Source organism: Castor canadensis, chromosome 5 (assembly GCF_047511655.1).
Source record: "Castor canadensis chromosome 5, mCasCan1.hap1v2, whole genome shotgun sequence".
NCBI lineage: Eukaryota > Metazoa > Chordata > Mammalia > Rodentia > Castoridae > Castor > Castor canadensis.
The window spans coordinates 70,584,935-70,605,854 of NC_133390.1; the positions used below are offsets into that span (position 1 = coordinate 70,584,935).

The 20,920-nt window shown below is 37.7% G+C and overlaps 1 protein-coding gene across 1 annotated transcript in view; it reads left to right on the forward strand.

Annotated features, from left to right (window-relative positions):
• Window positions 1–20,920, forward strand: part of Slc49a4 (solute carrier family 49 member 4) — a 77,904-nt gene that overhangs the window by 833 nt on the left and 56,151 nt on the right. The window contains exon 2 of the mRNA XM_074073286.1: window positions 11,862–11,955. Within this exon, the coding sequence (XP_073929387.1) occupies window positions 11,862–11,955 (94 nt within the window). The remainder of the gene's footprint in view (window positions 1–11,861; window positions 11,956–20,920) is intronic.

Consider the following 20,920-nt stretch of genomic DNA (forward strand, 5'->3'; position numbering starts at 1 on the left):
GGCCCTTTATGCAACACTAGGGATTTAAATGGTCAAGTTTTTGCCCATTGTGGACATCAGAGCATTCCAGTACACTTGCTGTGGATGTTTCTTACACCTGGCAAAAATAATGCTTTGACTTCTAAGGGATTTGGGGGATGATTAGAGCGAAAACTCAGAAAAAGGAATGAGGTGCCCAGATGTAAGGAAGTAATGAGTTGACTTTGTATAATGGATGACTCCAGCCCTGGAAGAACTATTGGGACACTCAGCTCTGACGCTTGGCTTTCTGGAAGGTAGTGTGCCTACCCAGGTGGCTTTCACACTTGAGTTTTATGACTCAGATAAAGCTTGGAGGTGAAGGAAGGCTGTCTTTCGTAGAGGGGTACTCTGGACAGCTCACTTTGCCATTTGCCAGTGTGATTCTTTGAGGAGGGGGAAAAGGTCATAGGGTTGAGGATCAAGGCATTGAATTATCCCACTGTAACTATGGTAAATGATTGGTGGTGATGGTCTACCCTCAAGGGGCTGTTGTGTAAGATTTTAGATTTATTAATTGAATAATGATTGGGCACTACTTTGTATAGTTTCTCTATACAAAAAGTTCAGCCTTTTTTATAAGTTTGTTAAATTCTTTGGTCAGATTTGGAAAGTTGTCTTAGTCCACTGGGTCTGCTATTACAAAACGCCATAAACTGTGTTCCATATCAACAAACTTGTTTCTAACAGTTCTGGAGACTGGAAATCCAAGATGAAAGTTTGAGCAGCCTCCATGTCTGGTGAGGGCCCACTTCCTTTACAGTGGTCTGTTCTTTGAACTTCTCATGGAGGAAATGGCCAAAGATTTCTCTGGGGTGTCTTTTTAAGAGCATTGACTTCATTTGTTGGGGTTCTTCCTTCTGAACTTAATCGCCTCCTAAAGGATTTCAGCATATGAATTTGAGGGGCACCATAGGAAAAGTCAAGCATAGGTTGGTATAGCATTGCAATTGTCTGGTACACAGCACTCAAATGATTTGTTATTAAGCGAATAGAATGGCAGGATGATGTTAGCAACTATGCTCCCTATCTCATTCTGACAATTCCTTCACAGGAATCCATATGCAAAAGTCTACGAAATTGTTGATTGTGAATTCATTTGTGATCAACAATGTGATGCAGCCGCTAAGAAAGAGGGAGGACAATTTTAGGCACAGGACCATGGTGTCCAGAACAAGAAGAAAGTGGCTTGGTATATTAGATAGTAGCATTTAGTTCTGATCATTGATTTTTTTGGGAGAGGGAATTTGAACTCAAATCCTCATGCTTGTTAGGCTGGCACTCTCTTACCGCTTGAGCCATTCCACCTGTGCTTTTTTGTGATGTTTTTTTTTTTCCCCTGAGATAGGGGGTCTCTCCAACTATTTGCCCAGGGGTGACTTGGAACCACTGATCCTCCTGATCTATGCCTCTTGAGTAGATAAGATTACAGGCACCCGGCTGAGCATTGATTTTAAGAAGGTCATTTGACAAACTGGAGTACTTTAAAGTTGTGTAATAAGAATGATAAATGGGGTAAAAATCAAGATGTGTAAGATGAAAGGAATTGGGTGTGTCTTAACTTTAAAAAGAAACTTGAGGCAGAATACAGGATGTTGTGTAGATCAAGTAAAAGAGGAATCAGACTTACTATGTGTAGTTCTAGAAGAACTAAAGTTAGTGAAGTCCCAAGCAAAACAAGGAAGATCTTCTAACAAAAGATAGCCAGCCCTGGATGGGAGTGTCTTGAACGGTACAGAACTTCTGGGTACAGCAGGTACTTATGAAAAGGATGCCAAGACAGGACTTCTCATACCAAATGGAGATTTTCTTTGTTTGGGGCTTTTTGTTTGCTTTAAAACTAAACTGTAGTTAGACTTTATTTAGATTTCATTAATTTTCAAACTGTTTTTTTTTTCCTCTTTTAGATTCAGTTTGGGGTCTTACATTGCCTTTAGTTGTTATTTCTTCTTAGTATCCTCCCATCTGACAGTTCCTTCATCATGCCTTAAAGTGTTGGCCAAATTTAGGAGTATCAAAAGACAGAATTACAGCAAACTTAATTATAGGTCTAATTGGCTTTTATTTGTGATTCATCAATCAGGCAGCCTCCCTCCATTCTACAAAATAGAATGAGTACTCCCACTGGCAAAAGGAGGACATTGGGTTTTGTAGGTGGAACCAAGGAACAGAAAAATAGGAAAAAGTTGAGTGGTTAACATCAGTCAAGATCACTTTTGTGTAAAGGCTAAAGTAGAAGGAGCTTCTTATTAATTGCATTGACTCAGGTAGACTGAAATCTGTTTTCTGGAAAAACTGTTTTGTTTTATGATCTAAAAGTTTCAATTTGATGTTATTAGCATAAGTGGCTCCATTTTGGTTTGGTCTGGTCTGTTTGGTCCTAATGCTCAGTCCAAAACAGTGGCTTCCCATAAATTTTGTTTTAACAGAGGAAAATGCGGTTTTGTAGTTTCTTTTTCTTTTTATCAGGAGAATTTTTCAATATTTTCTAAATTTAATATTAATTTTCACTCTTCTTTTTTAATTTTATTGTTGTACTGAGTGGCACATTGTAGCATTTACAAAGATTCTTATGCTGTATCAAATATCTCATACTTGAATTCACCCCCTTCACCATTCTCTTTTATTCCCCCCCCCATTCAGGAAATAATTTCAACAAGTTTTTTTTTTCTATTTACATTCAGGTGTACACAGTATTTTTACACCATATTCACCCTTCACCCTTCTTTTTATGATCGTATCTATTATCCAGAGCCAGATAAATTAGAAACTACCTATCCACTTCAGAAAATAAGTTACTTTAGGAGTTACTTCATAGTTCCTATCATTATATGGTAAATTCAGTTTTATATTTCCCATTGGTTGAAGCAATGAAAAATAAATTTAAAAATTCTCTTTTTTAGAAAGTGTTTCCCTTTCATATGTTGACTGTCCTGCTGCAGGTGTCCCATCTGAAAACATAGAAATAAGTTGTCAGCTTCCCCTGGGTGCTAAGATACTTTGCTCCCTAGAAGGTAGGTAGTTGTCTGCTCTTTATGCTGCCACAGGTCCCACCCACCCTGTAAAATGGATGTTGTACCTTCCATCCCTTTGCATTTACCAGCAAGAACACAGAAAAGAACTTGCTAGAGAGACAGGAGAGCCAAGAGCAAGTAGGCCCTGGAAACCAAGTGAAGAAAGTTTCAAGGAGATAGCAACCAAAGCTGTGCTAAACCCAGAAGATAGAACCCTCACAGAGTCTACATCTAGTGAGAAGATCAATGTTTAGTATGTCAGAGGGTGATAAATGCTTTGGAGAAAAAAATAAAGCAGGGTAATGAAGGAAAGGAATGTGATTGGGAGGTGTTCTAGTTTTTTTGTTGTTGTTGTTATTTTTTGGTTTTTTAGTGGTACTGGGGTTTGAACTGAGGGTCTCGTGCTCTACCACTTGGGCCGCTCTGCCAGCCTTGTTTTGTGTTGGGTGTTTTCAAGCTAGGGTATCACAAACTATTTGCCTGGGGCTGGCTTCAAACCTCTGCCTCCAGAGGAGCTAGGATTACAGGCGTCAACCACCAGCACGTGCTAGTGTTATAGTTTTTGTAGGATGTCAAGGAAGTCCTCACTGTAAGTGAGTGTTTAAGTATGTGCCTGAAGGGAAAAGGAAGCCTAAGGTGTTGATTCTGTATGAGACTGTTTAGGGAGAGGAATGGCAAAGACAAAGGTCCTAACTTGTTTGGCATATCCAGGAAAGAGCAAAGAGCTTTCTGTGGCTGGAATAGAGATAAATGGTGGAAAGAGATGAGGTCAGAGAGATGGGAGGCCGGCTCATCCAGGGACTCATATGCCATTACAAGGACATTGGTGATAAGGAGTGAGGAGGATTTGTTATTGAAAGTCTTTGAGCAGAAGAGTAAAGGTTGACTCTGCTATTGTCTTGAGGATCAGAGCCAGAGCAGGAAGACCGGGCAGATGGGAGCTAATAGTGGCTTCCAACCAGAGTGGTAGCAGTCGAGAATTTGAGAAGTGGTTAGATAGCAGGTATATGTTGAAAATAGGCTCAGCAGCATTATTGATGACTCTGATATAGTGAAAGAAGAGAGAAGTCTAAGATACTTCTCAGCTTTTTAGTATTAGTAATTGGGGACTAGAGCTTTGATTTCCTGAGATGATCAGATTGTGGAAGGAGAGATTTGAGGCAGATAGCATGGAGATCAGGGGTCTAAAATGCCTATTAAATGTTCATGAAGATAGATGGGATGCAAATATGGAGTTCAGGGGAGAGGCCTGCTCAGTAAACGTGGGAATTGTCAGCTATAATGGTATTTAAAGCCTTGGGTCTGGGTGAGGTCACCTGTGGAGGAAAGTGTGACTTCCTAAGAGGACTGAGCTCTGGGACATTCCAGTACTTAGAGGTGGGGGAAATAACAAAGAACCAGCTAGTGGCCACTGAGAATAGAGCCTTGGATTTAGCAACCACTAATGAGGACCATTAGTGTCATTTGAAACAATCTCACTGGTATGGTGGAGAGGGCTCAAAATATTTGTAGGGAATTAGAGAGGAATTAGAGACAACAAGTGTAGACATTTCTTTTAAGAAATTATAACATAAAGGGCAAAAGAGAAGTGAGGCAGGAACCAGAGGAAATGTGGCTTCTGAGAAGGATTTTTTTAATGTAAAATATATTAAAGCATATCTTTATATTGCAGTATCCTTATGGATCCAGGAAAGAAGGGAAAATTGATGGTGCTGGAAGGAGACAAAGAAATTGCTGTATCCTTGTCCTTGAAAAAGCAAGATGGGATGTAGTCTTCCAGACCACAGCGAAGTTGCTTTAGAAGGATTGACAGCTAATTCTCCAGTAGTAACAAAAGAGAAGATGGAGTACATAGATACAGATGTAGATGGTTGGTGGTAGGAGCTTGTGGAAGTTATATTTACTTATATGTCTCAGAAAATCAAAAACAGTTATCAGGAGCAGTTACTGAAGAGAGAATAACTTATAAAACTATTTTCTAGGAAACTGAAGAATATAGGTACTAAAAGTTTGTATTTGGATTGTTGATCACCACTGACAGCCTGCTTTGTGTGAGTGGTTATTAATTCACAGCAAGACCAGTCAGCATGGTTGTATGTTTTCTTCCAGCCTGTTCTGTTGGGCAAGGGCAGCACAAGCTGAGTTGAGTGAAAGAGAGAGAAAGCGAGAGAGAGAAAGGAAGGAAGGAAGGAAGAGAGAAAGAGAGGATTTAACCAGAGTGGCAGTCTTTCCAAGTGAGGAGGACTAACAAAGTTCAAACCAAGAATAGAGGGCTATATAGAGAGTGATATAGCAAGGAATCGTAGATTCTAAGCTGGATGAAAGAAAAAAGAACACATCCTGGGAAGAAGAACAAAAAGTAGTAAGTTCCAAAATTGTCATTCCTTTTTAGATGGAAAATTTGATGCCCCTGTTGTTAGTGTATGAGAGGGCATGAGTGAGAAAGAGAGGGGTTCATGGCTGAAAAATTATATGTTTATAATTGAGATTATGTCACAGATGCAGTTATGGTAAAGACGAGGGCAGAGTGTAACCAGGAGAGTGGATGGCCAAGGTAGGTTGGCGACATTATCATGAAATGAGAGGTCAGGCAACTGAGAGACTGTGCTTTTGATGCAGTCACCTGCTGGGTGCTGAAGTCAGCAGATTTGTGAAAGCAGTGGTGTCCAAAGGAATAATAATGAGCTGAGACATCTTTAAGCAATGAGGGTGAGTACATGAAGGCAGGTGTGTTATGGTCAATAGACAACCACAGCACAGAGTAGTGGGCGTTATAACCAAATAAATTATAGGTTGTTTTTGCCATGGTGGAAGAAGCAGAAACTGAATCTATCCTTTTGTCTTAACTAAAAAAACAAAATGTATATGAAACAATGGTTCTCAGACATTGGGCAGCAGACTTGGCAATGCAGCGATCCCCACTCTGATGGCTTGAGCTTACTGCCTAGAGAGAATTTCCAAGTGGCAACACAGAGATGGGAAATCCGGATAGAGCCCAGCAGTTTTCTTTAGTTGAGGAGACAGAGTTAAGAATTTAAAGAGGCCAACATAGCTAGTATTCTTAAGAGTACCACAGAGGAGGAAGTCTCACGGAGAAAAGTTCTAATTTACAGGGGGTGCCTCCAAAACTACAGGAAGAACCACCGAAAGGCAGCAGGCAGACAGTTTCTAAAGTTCACATTTCTAAAGTTCTATGTGGCTGGGAATAGTTCACATTCCCAGCAGTCAGAACGAAAAAGCCTCTATAAACGTGTATGTTCAAGAAGATTGAAGAAAGTTTGAGCATGTTAAGGGAAATAGCAAACATGAAAACCAACACTAAACTTCTAGGGATTAAACTTTTAATCAGTGTCTGAGTTGAAAAATTCACAGGATTTCATAGCAGATTAGACATTGCAGAAGAAAAGATCAGTGTGAATTTGAAGATTTATTATAGAGGCTATCCATAATGGAATGCTATAGAGAAATAAAGATTAAAAAGAAATAAATAAAAAACATGACCATCAGTGAGTTGTTAGACAGTTTTAAGTGGTATTATTATACATGTAATTGGAGTCTCAAAGGAAGAGAGCGATAAGGAGGAAAGTATAGAATAAGATCGGGTGTTAAAAAATTAGAGATAAGGGCAAAATAGTTTCTGCCGGATATCGAGGAGTTGGAGGGAGAGGGCGGGGCGGGGGCGAGGTGGGTGGTAAGGGAGGGGGTGGGGGCAGGGGGGAGAAATGACCCAAGCATTGTATGCACATATGAATAATTAAATAAATAAATAAAGATGGGGTGTTAAGTAAACAAAAAGTTTTTTGAAGAAATAATGCCAGAAAAATTTTCACACTTGATAACTATAACCCACACATGTAGGAATTCCCACAAAGGAACTTGAAGAAAGCTACATTAAAAGCACACATAATCATATTGCTTAAAACCAGTGATGAAGAGAAAATGTTCAAAGCATGAGAGAAAAAAGGCTGGGGAGCTGTGGAACAGAAAGTAAAGATGATTGGGAAATGGTAGTGGAGGCAATGTCCATAGAGGAGGGACTTCAGAGGGAGTAAGAAGATGGAGGGACCATTTGGAAAAGAACTTGATAACGTCAGGGTTCCACTGATTGTGACTGAACCTTCTAGAAGGCTCAGTGGAAAGGTTTTGGAATTGGTGGCAGAGACCTGGTCAGATTAAGGGATGGGTAAACAAAGATGATCTGTGAATTTTGATCTCTTATGTTTGATGTAAACAGGATAAACAGGTGCAATGTCATCAGTCTTAATAGTCTCAAGATGGATTGGGGTGACAGGACTGTGACTGCTATGGATTGAGAGAAGGAAGTCTTTTATCAAGAGCAAGCAGAGCATCTTCACTTTAGCTGAGGAAAGTGTACCCCAGCCAGGGTGGTCCTACCAAATGAATTTTGTCTCTGAACCTCCTGTGTCTCTTGCTGTTGATCTCCCTTCCTCTTTCTCTCTCTCTCTCTCTCTGTCTCTCTCTCTCTGTGTGTCTCTGTGTGTGTTTGTTTGTTTGTGTTTGTGTTTGTGTGTGTGTTGCAAGTAACTTTGCATCCTGATTCTGTATGGCCCTGTTGTGGAGACTTCCATTCCTATACTCTATGGGTCATCAACAGAAGGAATTATCTCATCCATTGACTGGAAGCTTCCTGCAGTGTCTGGATGCCATATTTGAATAGAAATGGATTTTCAGTTATTCTTATTTTTGTGAAATTGTTCTAACAATACTTTTCATCACATGGTTTTTGCACCCACCCAACCTAGTACTGTGACCACCTAAGATCTATTTATAGAGAAGTTTTCAATGTCTCTTGAGCCTGTCTTTCTGGAATCCTTATTTTCCTACCTGGGTGAGTTGCTATGTTTGATACATAGAGTTGTGTCTTGTCAGGTATAATTGCCCTTCAAGAATGAGTATCTAACTGGAAGAGTAGATTAAACAATACTTGGCAACAATTAAACAAGAAAGCTTACTGCTTGTTTATCTGTATAGAGAGTACCCACCATGCTGTATCTGTGCCTTAATTACCAGGTTTGCATAACTTTTTCATTCTTGAAACTTCATATGAGCTGTTATATCATCATATATTTGATGAAAAGCACAATTGAGTAGAGAAGTATGCTAGCCTTTAGCAGTAACAATAGAAATCCTGGTTATTGGCACCATATGGCCATAATCAATGCCCCACTTGCTTGCTGGCTCTTACCTTAATTACAAACAAAATCTTTAGGAAGAAGATGACCATCATGTACAATGTAATCCTTATAGACCCAACTCTATAAAATTCTATGCAGTGTCTCTTTGGGTACCCAGTGTAACCTTCTAAGAGCAATGTTGTGCAATTTCAGGATATTTATGACCCTGCATGTATTTTTCATTAATTACACTCTATTTCTTTTTTTAAATAAATTAAATAAATGTATTTAAATATTTAAATATATTATATTAAAATAACTAACTTTTATTTATTTTAATAAATATTTAAAGAGCCAGACTCACACATTGGAACATGGAAGTAAAGGCTGGAGAGCCACAGCAGCCAGCACCCTCCCTACTCCTTTTTTTTTTTTTTTTTCATTTTTCTTTTATTATTCATATGTGCATACAAGGCTTGGGTCATTTCTCCCCCCTGCCCCCACCCCCTCCGTTACCACCCACTCCGCCCCCTCCCTCTCCCCCCCCCTCAATACCCAGCAGAAACTATTTTGCCCTTATTTCTAATTTTGTTGTAGAAAGAGTATAAGCAATAATAGGAAGGAACAAGGGGTTTTGCTGGTTGAGATAAGGAGAGCTATACAGGGCATTGACTCACATTGATTTCCTGTGCGTGGGTGTTACCTTCTAGGTTAATTCTTTTTGATCTAACCTTTTCTCTAGTACCTGTTCCCCTTTTGCTATTGGCCTCAGTTGCTTTAAGGTATCTGCTTTAGTTTCTCTGCGTTAAGGGCAACAAATACTAACTAACTTTTTAGGTGTCTTACCTATCCTCACCCCTCCCTTGTGTGCTCTCACTTTTATCATGTGCTCATAGTCCAATCCCCTTGTTGTGTTTGCCCTTGATCTAATGTCCACATATGAGGGAGAACATACGATTTTTGGTTTTTTGAGCCAGGCTAACCTCACTCAGAATGATGTTCTCCAATTCCATCCATTTACCAGCGAATGATAACATTTCGTTCTTCTTCATGGCTGCATAAAATTCCATTGTGTATAGATACCACATTTTCTTAATCCATTCGTCAGTGGTGGGACATCTTGGCTGTTTCCATAACTTGGCTATTGTGAATAGTGCCGCAATAAACATGGATGTGCAGGTGCCTCTGGAGTAACAGTCTTTTGGGTATATCCCCAAGAGTGGTATTGCTGGATCAAATGGTAGATCGATGTCCAGCTTTTTAAGTAGCCTCCAAATTTTTTTCCAGAGTGGTTGTACTAGTCTACATTCCCACCAACAGTGTAAGAGGGTTCCTTTTTCCCCGCATCCTCGCCAGCACCTGTTGTTGGTGGTGTTGCTGATGATGGCTATTCTAACAGGGGTGAGGTGGAATCTTAGTGTGGTTTTAATTTGCATTTCCTTTATTGCTAGAGATGGTGAGCATTTTTTCATGTGTTTTCTGGCCATTTGAATTTCTTCTTTTGAGAAAGTTCTGTTTAGTTCACGTGCCCATTTCTTTATTGGTTCATTAGTTTTGGGAGAATTTAGTTTTTTAAGTTCCTTATATATTCTGGTTATCAGTCCTTTGTCTGATGTATAGTTGGCAAATATTTTCTCCCACTCTGTGGGTGTTCTCTTCAGTTTAGAGACCATTTCTTTTGATGAACAGAAGCTTTTTAGTTTTATGAGGTCCCATTTATCTATGTTATCTCTTAGTTGCTGTGCTGCTGGGGTTTCGTTGAGAAAGTTCTTACCTATACCTACTAACTCCAGAGTATTTCCTACTCTTTCTTGTATCAACTTAAGAGTTTGGGGTCTGATATTAAGATCCTTGATCCATTTTGAAAAAGTTAATCTTGGTATAGGGTGATATACATGGATCTAGTTTCAGTTTTTTGCAGACTGCTAACCAGTTTTCCCAGCAGGTTTTGTTGAAGAGGCTGCTATTTCTCCATCGTATATTTTTAGCTCCTTTGTCAAAGATAAGTTGCTTATAGTTGTGTGGCTTCATATCTGGATCCTCTGTTCTGTTCCACTGGTCTTCATGTCTGTTTTTGTGCCAGTACCATGCTGTTTTTATTGCTACTGCTTTGTAATATAGTTTGAAGTCAGGTATCGTGATACCTCCTGCATTGTTCTTTTGACTGAGTATTGCCTTGGCTATTCGTGGCCTCTTGTTACACTCTATACAGTTTGTGTGCATTCCTTGTTACCGAGAAGTATGATTCTCTATGGTATTCCTCTGCCAAATTAATCATATTCAGATTATATAAGAATATTATAAAGTTAGCTCCGTTGATATCACAAATTATTCTCAGTATACCATGTGTGTGCCTGATCTGTATCTCAGACTTGTTTCCCTTGCCAAGTTTGATCTGCGTAATTATGGTTTTGTTGACTTTCATTTTCCTTCTAGCAAAGAAGCCCTTTAAAAATTATTTAACCATTTACCCTCTACCAAAAAATTTTTTTCTGGAAAAAAAGGAAACTTTGCATTAATTACTTAGGTCTCTTCTCTTTGTAAAATGGTTTCAAAGAAAGGTTGGATTTGGAGAAATTTCAAGGAGTATGGCCACCTGTGCCATAGACTTGTATGGGCCACTTGTGTGATGTGGCTGCCACAAACATTGGTTCTGTAGTAACAAAAGTATAGCATTCCAGCAATAGGGAGATAATTTCCAGTATTAGATCTGTTTCTGGTTACCTTGTCCTAAGCCATGCTTTTTATTGATTTATTTTAGCTACACTAGGGTTTGAACTAAGGATCTTGTACTTGCTAGGCAAGCACTGTACCACTTGAGCCACATCTCTAGTCCTTTCTGCTTTAGTTTATTTTTCAGACAGGGTCTCGCACTTTTACCCCCAGGCCAGCTCTTCTTCCTGCATAGCTGGAATTCATAGGCACATACCACTTCACCCACTTGTTTGCTGAGATAGGGTCTTGCTAACTTTTGCCAGGGCTAGCCTTGACTCATAGTCTTCCAATGTCCAGTTCCCAAGTAGCAGGGTGACAGGTTTGTGCCACCACATCTGGCCCTCCATGCTTTTTTTTTTTTAATTGTCATTCTATAAGTTGAAAACCATCTGATAATCCAAGAAAAATTAGAAGAGCACTATTGTGTTAATAATCAGAAAGTCCTAGGTGACCACTTTCTGTGACCCTATAATAAGCAGTTTGTCCTTATTATAAGATAAAACATGTAAATGACTAATTGTGATTATTTTGAAAAAAACCTAAAAGAAATCATCTGTTGCCTTAAAATACTTTTTAAAGAATAATATAGAAGAAATTTTTAAATTAGCAGTTTGCATTTGAAAACTAGAGCTTCTATACTAGAGATATGAAATTAAAATAACTAGACTTTTAAAGTCATTATCTATATTTTACTATAGCTGAACAAAACATTCTCACCCATTTATTCTGAAAAATTAGAGCTAATGGGACTTCTTCCTCTATCCTTTATAGGATCATTGCTGTTTTCTATTAAAGTTAAATCATTTCATTTTCAGCATGTAGGGTTGGAAGTTTTTCCATGTTGGAGGTTATAGAGAAAAGCCATAATATTGGAATATAACATAATTTTGAATAAAAAAAATGTTTATTCTTAAATTAGAATTGGATTTACTTAGAAAAAACAAGCTAATCTGGATATGTTTTGTTTCTTTCTTTTCAGGTCTTCGGGTAACTGTGCTTCTGACATCCTTCCTTATGGTTTTGGGAACTGGTCTAAGATGCATACCTGTATCAGACTTAATGCTTAAAAGAAGGTAAATCATACAAATAACTTCAGTTTTCCCACAATTTTCTCTTGTATTATATTGCATATGTTCGATTATAAGCTGTTAGTTAACATCCATTTTATGATCAGCATAGTCACATTTATAGAAGCAGTTATTATTTTTACTCTGCATGATGATTAATTCAGTTTATTGTCATATGGAAGACATTATACTAGTTGTTGTGGAAAAAGAAAGAACAAGTTAATCTTCATGCTATCCGGGAGTTATGTTACCCATGAGAAAATAATAGTGTAAGTATAACATCTATATATATATATGTGTGTGTGTGTCTATAATATAGTTATATGCCATAGAAGAGATGTAAATTCTCCTCATGAGACTGAGAGAAGTTTGTCTGAGGGTATCAAAAATAAGAGCTCACACAAGTGAACATGGAAAAATGAGACCTGTTGAAACTGTTCTATGAGGGAAGGGGAGGGATAAAGGATAATGATAGAGGGGATAGATTTAACTAAGATATATGGTAAGCACTTTTGTAAATGTCACAATACACCCCCAGCACAACACTAATATGCTAATAAAAATGAAGAAAAATGTTGTCAGTAAACTACCTATGGGTTCCACCTGCTCACCATTATGATGATGATTCACTGTGCTCCGATAATTATAAATGTGCTGTCCTACAATGAGCATAATCACAGGGCCTTGCAACATGTGGTACATGTGTGGTATCTGTGACATAAACATTTTTAATGTTCAAATATAAGTACCAGGGAGGTGCATTTGTTGAAATCTTTGGTGCTCAGGGAAAAAATCCTGGAGCAAAATGGAAGGTCCTTGGGGTCTGTTTGCAAAAAGCCATTTGCAAAGAGTTTGATAAGGAAACTGAAAGTTTTATGTTTGTCCTGGAAGGCAATAGCCAAACAAAATTCAGTTACCAAAAGAGAATAAGGAAATCCTTGGATTGGTCCCAAGGTTTCTTGTACCTCACACTTATATACCCTGGGGCAGGACTTCTCCACTGAATTGCTCACACAGATTGAACTAACTGCCCTTACCTGGGTATGCAGAGTAGAAGAGACGAGTCTGAGTAGACCCACATAATGAAATGTAAAGCTTCTCCTCAGATATGTGTGGCACATGTCACTTTACTTACATCCATCGGCCAACTCAGATAACACTGCCAAGCCCGAAGTTAGCAGGGCCGGAGAACGTATAAGACTTCGTATGTGAACAGAGGATAGTGAGTCATTATGAACAGTGATAATGTGCCATAAAGACACACATGCATTATTTCATTTAAGTATCACAGCACTCTTAAATGTGGTTGTTATCACCATTGCACAACTTGTTAGTTTAACAAAAATACGTTCTTTAGTTAATAATGGCCAAGAGAGGACCTTCCCTGTCCCTACTTCTGATATATTTATACCGTAGGTTTATTCTGCTTAAGATGTTGCAACTCTCAGACATTTTTTTTATTTCTGAAAAATGTAAAAACATTTTTCAGACTTTTTGATATCAGGATATTGATACCTTAAAAAAAATTGAGAACCCCAAAAAGCTTTTGTTTATGTGGGTTGTATTGCTCAATATTTACCTTATTAGAAATTAACACTAATTCAAAAGATGTCTGCTATTTAGAAATAAAAAATAAATCTATTACATGTTATCATGAATACCTACAAGTAATTGTAGCATAAAACATCTTTATTTTCCACACCAAAAGAAATAAATGAAAAGTGTCATTATTTTCCAGTTTTGCAAATCTCTTTAAAGCAGGTTGATTTCCTGTCTGCTTCTGCATTCAATCACAGGACCTCTGAAAACCTCCATGGTATACTGAGAGACAGTGAGAATTCAAAGGACTCTTAACATCTTAGTATTGTGATGAAAATACTTGAACCTTACTGAATGAATGTCTAACAGGGTCTTGTAGACCCACCCTCTGTGGTCCCTGGACTAGCCTTTGAGAACCATAAATCTCTGAGCCACACTTTGAAAACTGCTATTATAAAATATTTTCTGAAAGCAAATACATGTCATCCTCACTTTGTGTATTAAATTAAATAAATATGAGTTCATGAAAGAGATAGTGATCAAACTCAGCATTGAGAGGTGAGTAGCATTTTGAGGACTTTGTCAGTGGAAAGGTATTCCCAGGAGCGAAGCAGCAGGAGTAAAGGCCCACATGGAGGCAGGTAAGCACAGCCTCTCCTGGGGCACAGAGATAGTTTCATTTGGGGTTCATGGATTTATTTTCAGAGGGTGCAAGGTATGTGAAGATTTTAAGATTTTGTTCTCATTTTGGTTAGTATATTAAAAATTGTTTTTCAGGAATTATCTGCAAATAAAAAGGCATTTTTTATTGCCTAGGATGTATAATTTCTTAAGAATAAGTGAGTCTTTGGATATGACCTTGAGAGTCATTGAGAAATGTTTGCCCTTTCAAACATAAATCATTCAAGTTTGCAAGGCACTGATCTGCAGATTAAGGCGTAAGAATAAGAACAGATATAGAGATGAGGTTAGATGTGGTGTTCCCATTAGGGGTATTCTGATCCATCCTGTAGAATTGTACTTCCTGGCTGAACAGTTGCTAGCCACTCACGCTGTTAATGAGAGGAGCGATAGCATCAAACCTCTATTAAATAAACTGCTGATTGAAGTCTGCAGAGTTCATTTCAGTGGTTAAAGACCTCTGGCAGGAGACCAGAAAAAAAAATACAGTGAGAACTCAAGCTGCAGTCTTTCCTTTATTTGTTTTTTTATTCATTTATTAATTCATTCAATAAAACTCATTGAGCTCCTACGACATGCCACACTCTCCACCCATCTCCCCAGTGCTGGGTATAAAACCTAACCCGTGTGCACACTAGGCAAGCACATCCCATCCTTACTTCTCAATATTGGAAATACAGCAGGAAATGAAACAGGCAAAAATCCCTACCATGCATAGAGTTTATACTCCTTTTTCAGAGATTGACAATAAACTAGATAAGTGAAATGCGTAGTTTGTGCTATGGAGGAAAAAAATAAAATAGAAAAGGATTTGAATTGTTGAGGGAAGGATAGTAGAAGACATACCTGGGAAGATAATCTTTTGTGATTAAAAACCTGAAGAATGGATGTGTCTAGGAGACAGGCATTGCATGCAGAGAGAACCACAAAAGTACAGAGCTGAAGTTGGAAAAGCTCACCTGTCAGGGAGGCCAGTAGGAAAGAGCCAAGTGGGAATGCATGGGGGGGCTTGAAGTCAGAGCAGTTAACAACGGTTGGTGGCAGGAGTGTGCTGGATCTGTTTTAAGACTGTGTTGGCTTCTACAAGGACTTTACCTTTTTCTGAGCTAGGAAACCACTGGAGGTTTTACATTTGGGACTGCGCTGGCTACAGGCTGCTGTACTGAGAATAGACTGAAACTGAAGGTCACAAGCACAGGGAAACTAGTAAATCAGATGAATGATGATAGGGGTTTGAGTGTCCTGGTAGCAGTGGTAGTGTGACAAGTGGTGACATTCTGATTATATTTTGGAAGATTTGTTAATGGACCAGATGTGGAGAGGAGGAATCCAGAATGACTCCTTGCTGTGGGAAGTTGTGGGCATGGCAGGAAAGAAATTGGGGGCAAAGTGATTGAGGCTTCACTCTGAGCCTCTGACACTGTTGATTCCATTAACACAGATGAGGAACACAGGCAGTGGGGAAGTGAATTTCAGTGACAAGATACTGACTTTTGTTTTTCAGTTTCAAAATAAATGTTCAGTTTTAAAATTTGAAAATATATTTTCTTTCCAGAAAATTCAGGGAGTAAGTATTTTGTATTTTTAAAGGGAAGACAGAAAAATCATATGGGTTCCTGTGGTAAACAGGTTATTTCCCATCCTTCTTAGTTAGGTTTTAGCACATGACTGTTGTTACTGTGTGTGAGATGGTCTTTGTTTTTCAGATACCTATGTGGTTTTTTTTTTTAAGCATTCACAGTTTTTAAATACAAATTTCAGTAAAACCTTAAATTCAACAAGGCATTTTTTAAAGATGCCTGTTAATATTTTTGCTAGCCTTTATGCTGTTTTGGCCCATTTATACTATTTCTTCTCTCCAATCTTGTACCCTTTTACTGCTTTCCAGATATAACATTCTAGGCATAGAGTTGATTCTCATCTTGGCAGAGGAGGTGGGATGAAAAAGAAATAAAACTGATAAAGAAGTGTAGACAAAGGTCTGATATATACAAAAGAGAAATAAAATAAAGAGTTAGGGAGATTGAATCCTTCATAGAAAGATGGTATAAATTTAATTTTCAATCTTACGTGTTCATCTATAAAAAATATAGTATCCCCCAAGATAACACATCATTTTGTGTCCATACAGTTTTGCTGTTATTATTGAAGCACTATTTTTAGCAGTGTGCTATGCAGCTGTTAAAATGAAAACACTACAAATGGAACACATACTTTCAATCAATAAATTGGGTAGATCACCACTTTTTTCAATCTCTGTCAGACAGTTGAGGAAGGATTGAGACATCCAACATGCATTTGAACAGCATCGAAACAAGAATTTAGCAGTTTATGGTTTTGTGCCCCTGTTTCACCTGGAGCTTTTTGAGCTTCTGACCCAGCCTTCTGGAATGATGTCCATATATCCTTGTCTTCCTAAATCTTGGCTACTATAAATCTGAAGATGAGAACAGCTGCTTCCTGACAAGCTCTTCCTCATGGGGTTCTGCCTGTGCATAGTCTCAATATGTTACTCATAACATTTTATATGACTATATCAATGAAAACTCAGGAAAAGTTATTTTGCCACTTTTTCTCTTGCTAACATTATAGAGAAATAGGGAATTTAGAATAATTAATTATAAAGCATTTCTTTTGATATGATCTGGAAGCAAATCTAACAAAAACTTATAAATGACATTGCCCTATAGCAGTGAATGGCATTATATTATAGTATGAAACCTGTATTATGTTCAGTAAACAATTTAAAGACTTCTGAAGGGTAAACCTATAGTAAGTAATATTTGCTCTCAGTCATAGGTATATCCGGTGATTGCCATAATACATGCCATGTACCATTTTATTCAGAGTAATTTTCATTAATGTGAACAGTAAATAACATTAACTAACACGTGTTAGATAGTTAAATAGTATAGTTCTCCTAGCATATATGTTCTAGAAATATACTCCATTGTAATGCTTTGCAGGTAGCAAAACTATATTTTAAACAACCATAACAGAAAAGATGAATTGGTTACTAAATGGTTATGTGACAACTACCAAAAAAAAAAAAAAAAAAAAAGGAGGAAAAAGAACCTAGATCCTTGCCTTATCACTTAAATAAATTCCTTTTGGGTCAAAGACCCAAACATAAAAATGAACCATAAAAGTATTAGAATATGATTGTTTTAAAGAATCCAAGAGTGTCCAAGAAGGCCTTCTAACCAAGACACAAATCCCAGTAGCCACAAAAGAAAGGCTTAATATATTTAACTTCATAAAAATTTAGAAGGTCTTCATGATTAAATATACTATAAAACAAAATCAAAAAACAATAAAAAGTAAGAAATATTTACAACAGTAAGACAAGTAATTTCCTTAGTTGAAAATAGTAGGAAAAATAGCAACTAAGTAAGAAAATGGGCAATGGGTATGATGAAGCAGAATAGAAATTAAAATACAAATGACATAAACCTAAGGAAAGACACTAGGCTTCACATTATAATAAAAGAAATGAAAGTCAAAATAGCAATTAAATGTCTGTTTCCTGTCAAAGATTTTAAAAATATGGTAATGGGCTATATCACCTGAAGTGTAAGAAAAAACAAGCCCTGCTGATGGGTGAGCGGTTTGGCACTTTATCAAGTTCAAAATGTACATGTTCTTTAACCCAGTATTTTTATTTGCAGAAAATTAGCCCACATACAAAGCTCCACACTTTACAAGGAATGCCATGTTTGTAGAGCCTTGCTAATAGTAACAGAAGACTGGATGCCACCAGATTCCTTCACTGGAGGACTAGTTACCCTGAAGTGTATGAGGGAATTAATAGTTTGCTGCAGAAGTAAAAGTTTTGTAGGTGCTGATATGGAAATTCTCAAAGATACATGGTTGTGTGAAGAAGCCAAGTTTAGAACATCATGTTTAGTATGCCTCAACACAGAAAAATGTGGGAAGGTTATATATGCCATTTTTTGGCAAGGACTATTTGAAAAGGAAGGCATTACCATTGGTTGTTTCTGGGAAAGGGGACTGAGGAGCTAGAAGTCTGGAGTAGAAAGGAAATTTACTTTTTATTTTGTACTTGCCTACGGGGAATATTTTTATCAAGTGCATATATTTAACCTTTTTTAACTGAAAACACTAGTTAGGTAAAACTGTAATAGCTATATCAGAGCCTCAATAATGAGAATAAGAGAAGGAAAGACAAGGAATGGCTACTTTACTCCAATATAGAAATGTAAAAATAAAAATCTATAACAATTGATAAGAACTAAGACTGTTCTCTGTAAAATATATAAGATTCAGATTCCCTCAGCCATTTCATCAACGCTGTCATCACATTTCATCCCAAGGGAAGGAGGCCAGGGAGAGCAGTTTTGTCTTCATGGAGGTGACCTTGAAGCCCTCCTACTCTATTGTCATTGGCCCAAACTTAGCTATAAAGCCCCAACTAACCACAAGGGGGACTTAGAAGTATAGACAGTAGTTTACCTAGCAAAAACTTGGGGGACTCAATAATAAAAAGTAACAGAGGGCTGGAGAAATGGTTTGAGAGGTAGAGCATTTGCCTACCGAGTATAGGGCCCTGAGTTCAAACCATAGTACAACTGAAAAAAAAAGAAAGAAAATAGAATGGACATTGGGAGATAGATAGTTGTCTCCACCACAGGCAAATTGGCTTCCTGTTTGGAAGAAAAAAAGTCTTTTTCTGTATCCTCTTTGTAGCATGGATCAAAATTAACTCAAATGAACTAAATGAAGAGCAGAAAAGCAATATATGAGAATATCTGATCTCTGAGTGTATTTTTTTGTAAGTATGAAAACAAAGTAAAATCATAAAGAGAAAAATTGATAGATTTGACTACTTACAAATTAATAAATGTTATGCTTCAAAAAAATAGATTAGCCAGAAAAACTATTTGTCAGAATAAGAACAGTAGCAGGTAAATAATATAGATAAATACATAAAGCACTCAGTCAAAGTATGAAAATTTATACCACTAGGAAAAGGGCCAGCACCAAAGAGAAATTCAAATTAAAACAAAAAGATGCCTTTTGGCCTAACAAGTGTTGTAGGTAGAATGATGCCCAGGTTCTAATCCCCTGAACCTGTGAGTGCTGTAATATGACAAAAGAGACCTATGATTGCTGATGGAATTAAGCTTGTGCTGTGTTTTAGATATGGTTTGGGTTTCCTCTGGAGGTCCATTGTGTTTCAAGGCTTGGTCTGCAAGGTGGCAGTATTGGGAAGTGTTGGAACCTTTAAGACTGATGCCTCCTGGGAAGTCCTTAGTTCATTAAGGGCATGAGGTATTTCTTAGGCAAGCCTCTTGGTTGTTCTCTGAGAAAATTGTTACAAAATGAACAAACTGCACCTCCTGTCCTTGCTCTGCTTCCTGGCTTGAGTTGTAAGTGTTTGCTCCCACACATTTAAGGCATTGCTGTACATGCCATAGGAGGTGATGCAGTCAAAAGGTGGCTTTGCCACAGAGCCTGTACTATGCCAGTTGGACCTCCAGCCTCCAAAACCATGAGCCAAATAGACCTCTTTTCTTCGTAAATGGCCTGTATCAGGTATTTTGTTATAATAGTAAAACACTGACTGATACAGCTCACTGATCATAGTCAGCTGATCTTAAAATAGGGAGAGTATCCTGGATTGTCCAAATGGGCCCAAAGTAATCACAGTACTCTTTAAAAGAGAGACAAAAGAAGTCAGGAACTGTAGTTGCTAGCTTTGATAAGGAAAGGGAGCCAGACCAAGGAATACAGACCGCTGCTTGAAGCTGGAAAAGTCAAGGAGAAATAGATTCTCTCCCAGAGCCTCCAGAAAGAAACACTGCCCTGCTGACACTTTGATTCACCCCCAGAGACCACATTGGGCTTGGAGTTTCCACAACTGTGAAATGATAAATTTGTGTTGTTTCAATCACTGTTTGTAGTAATTTGTTATAACAGCAATAGAAAACTAATACACCAAGGGGTGTGTGTGTGTGTGTGTGTGTGTGTGTGTGTGTGTGTGTTTAATAATAGTACTCAATGCTGGTTAAGCGGGCACTGTTTTCCACTACAGATGGAAATGTAAATTGCTACAAACTCTTCTGTAAAGCGATTTGTAGTATGTTTTATAAGGCCTAATGTGTCCCCTACACTTTGCCTTATTTGGCCCTAGTGACTAATATTTACGCGTAAAGATTGCCACACCAGCATTATGGATATTAGCAAATAAACTGTTGGGAACACCTTAAATGCATTTGGAAAATCAGCAAGTGTGATTATAAAGTTAATGAAATGAGAAAGGCTCATGATGTACTATGAAGTTAAAATGATTAGTGCATAAAATGTGTTGAATATGATGTCTGTGATTACCTGTGCTTAAATACTGATTGCAAGAAGGATACTTTGGGGAAAAAATCTAACAGAAAAGAAGACTGAAAAAAAAGATAGTGATTGCCTGAATTGAGGTATTAGATTTATGGATGAGTTTTTTTCTCTAATGCATTTCTTTTCAAAATTTTCTGTGAGCACATATTCCTTTAAACTAAGAGGACAGAATAAAAGTTATGAGATAAGAAAAAAAAAAAGAGACAAAATGAGAGGAGCTAGATAACTCTCAGACCAGACTAAGTTCATTTTTGCCCCCTGCTTTGGTAAGTGATTATTGAATTTGGCCTTGTAAAACATTCTGTGAGATAAATAAAGTGGCTTTGGAGAAATTGAAACACAAAGAGAATAAATACATAAAAAGTATTCGGGACATGGCTTAGGT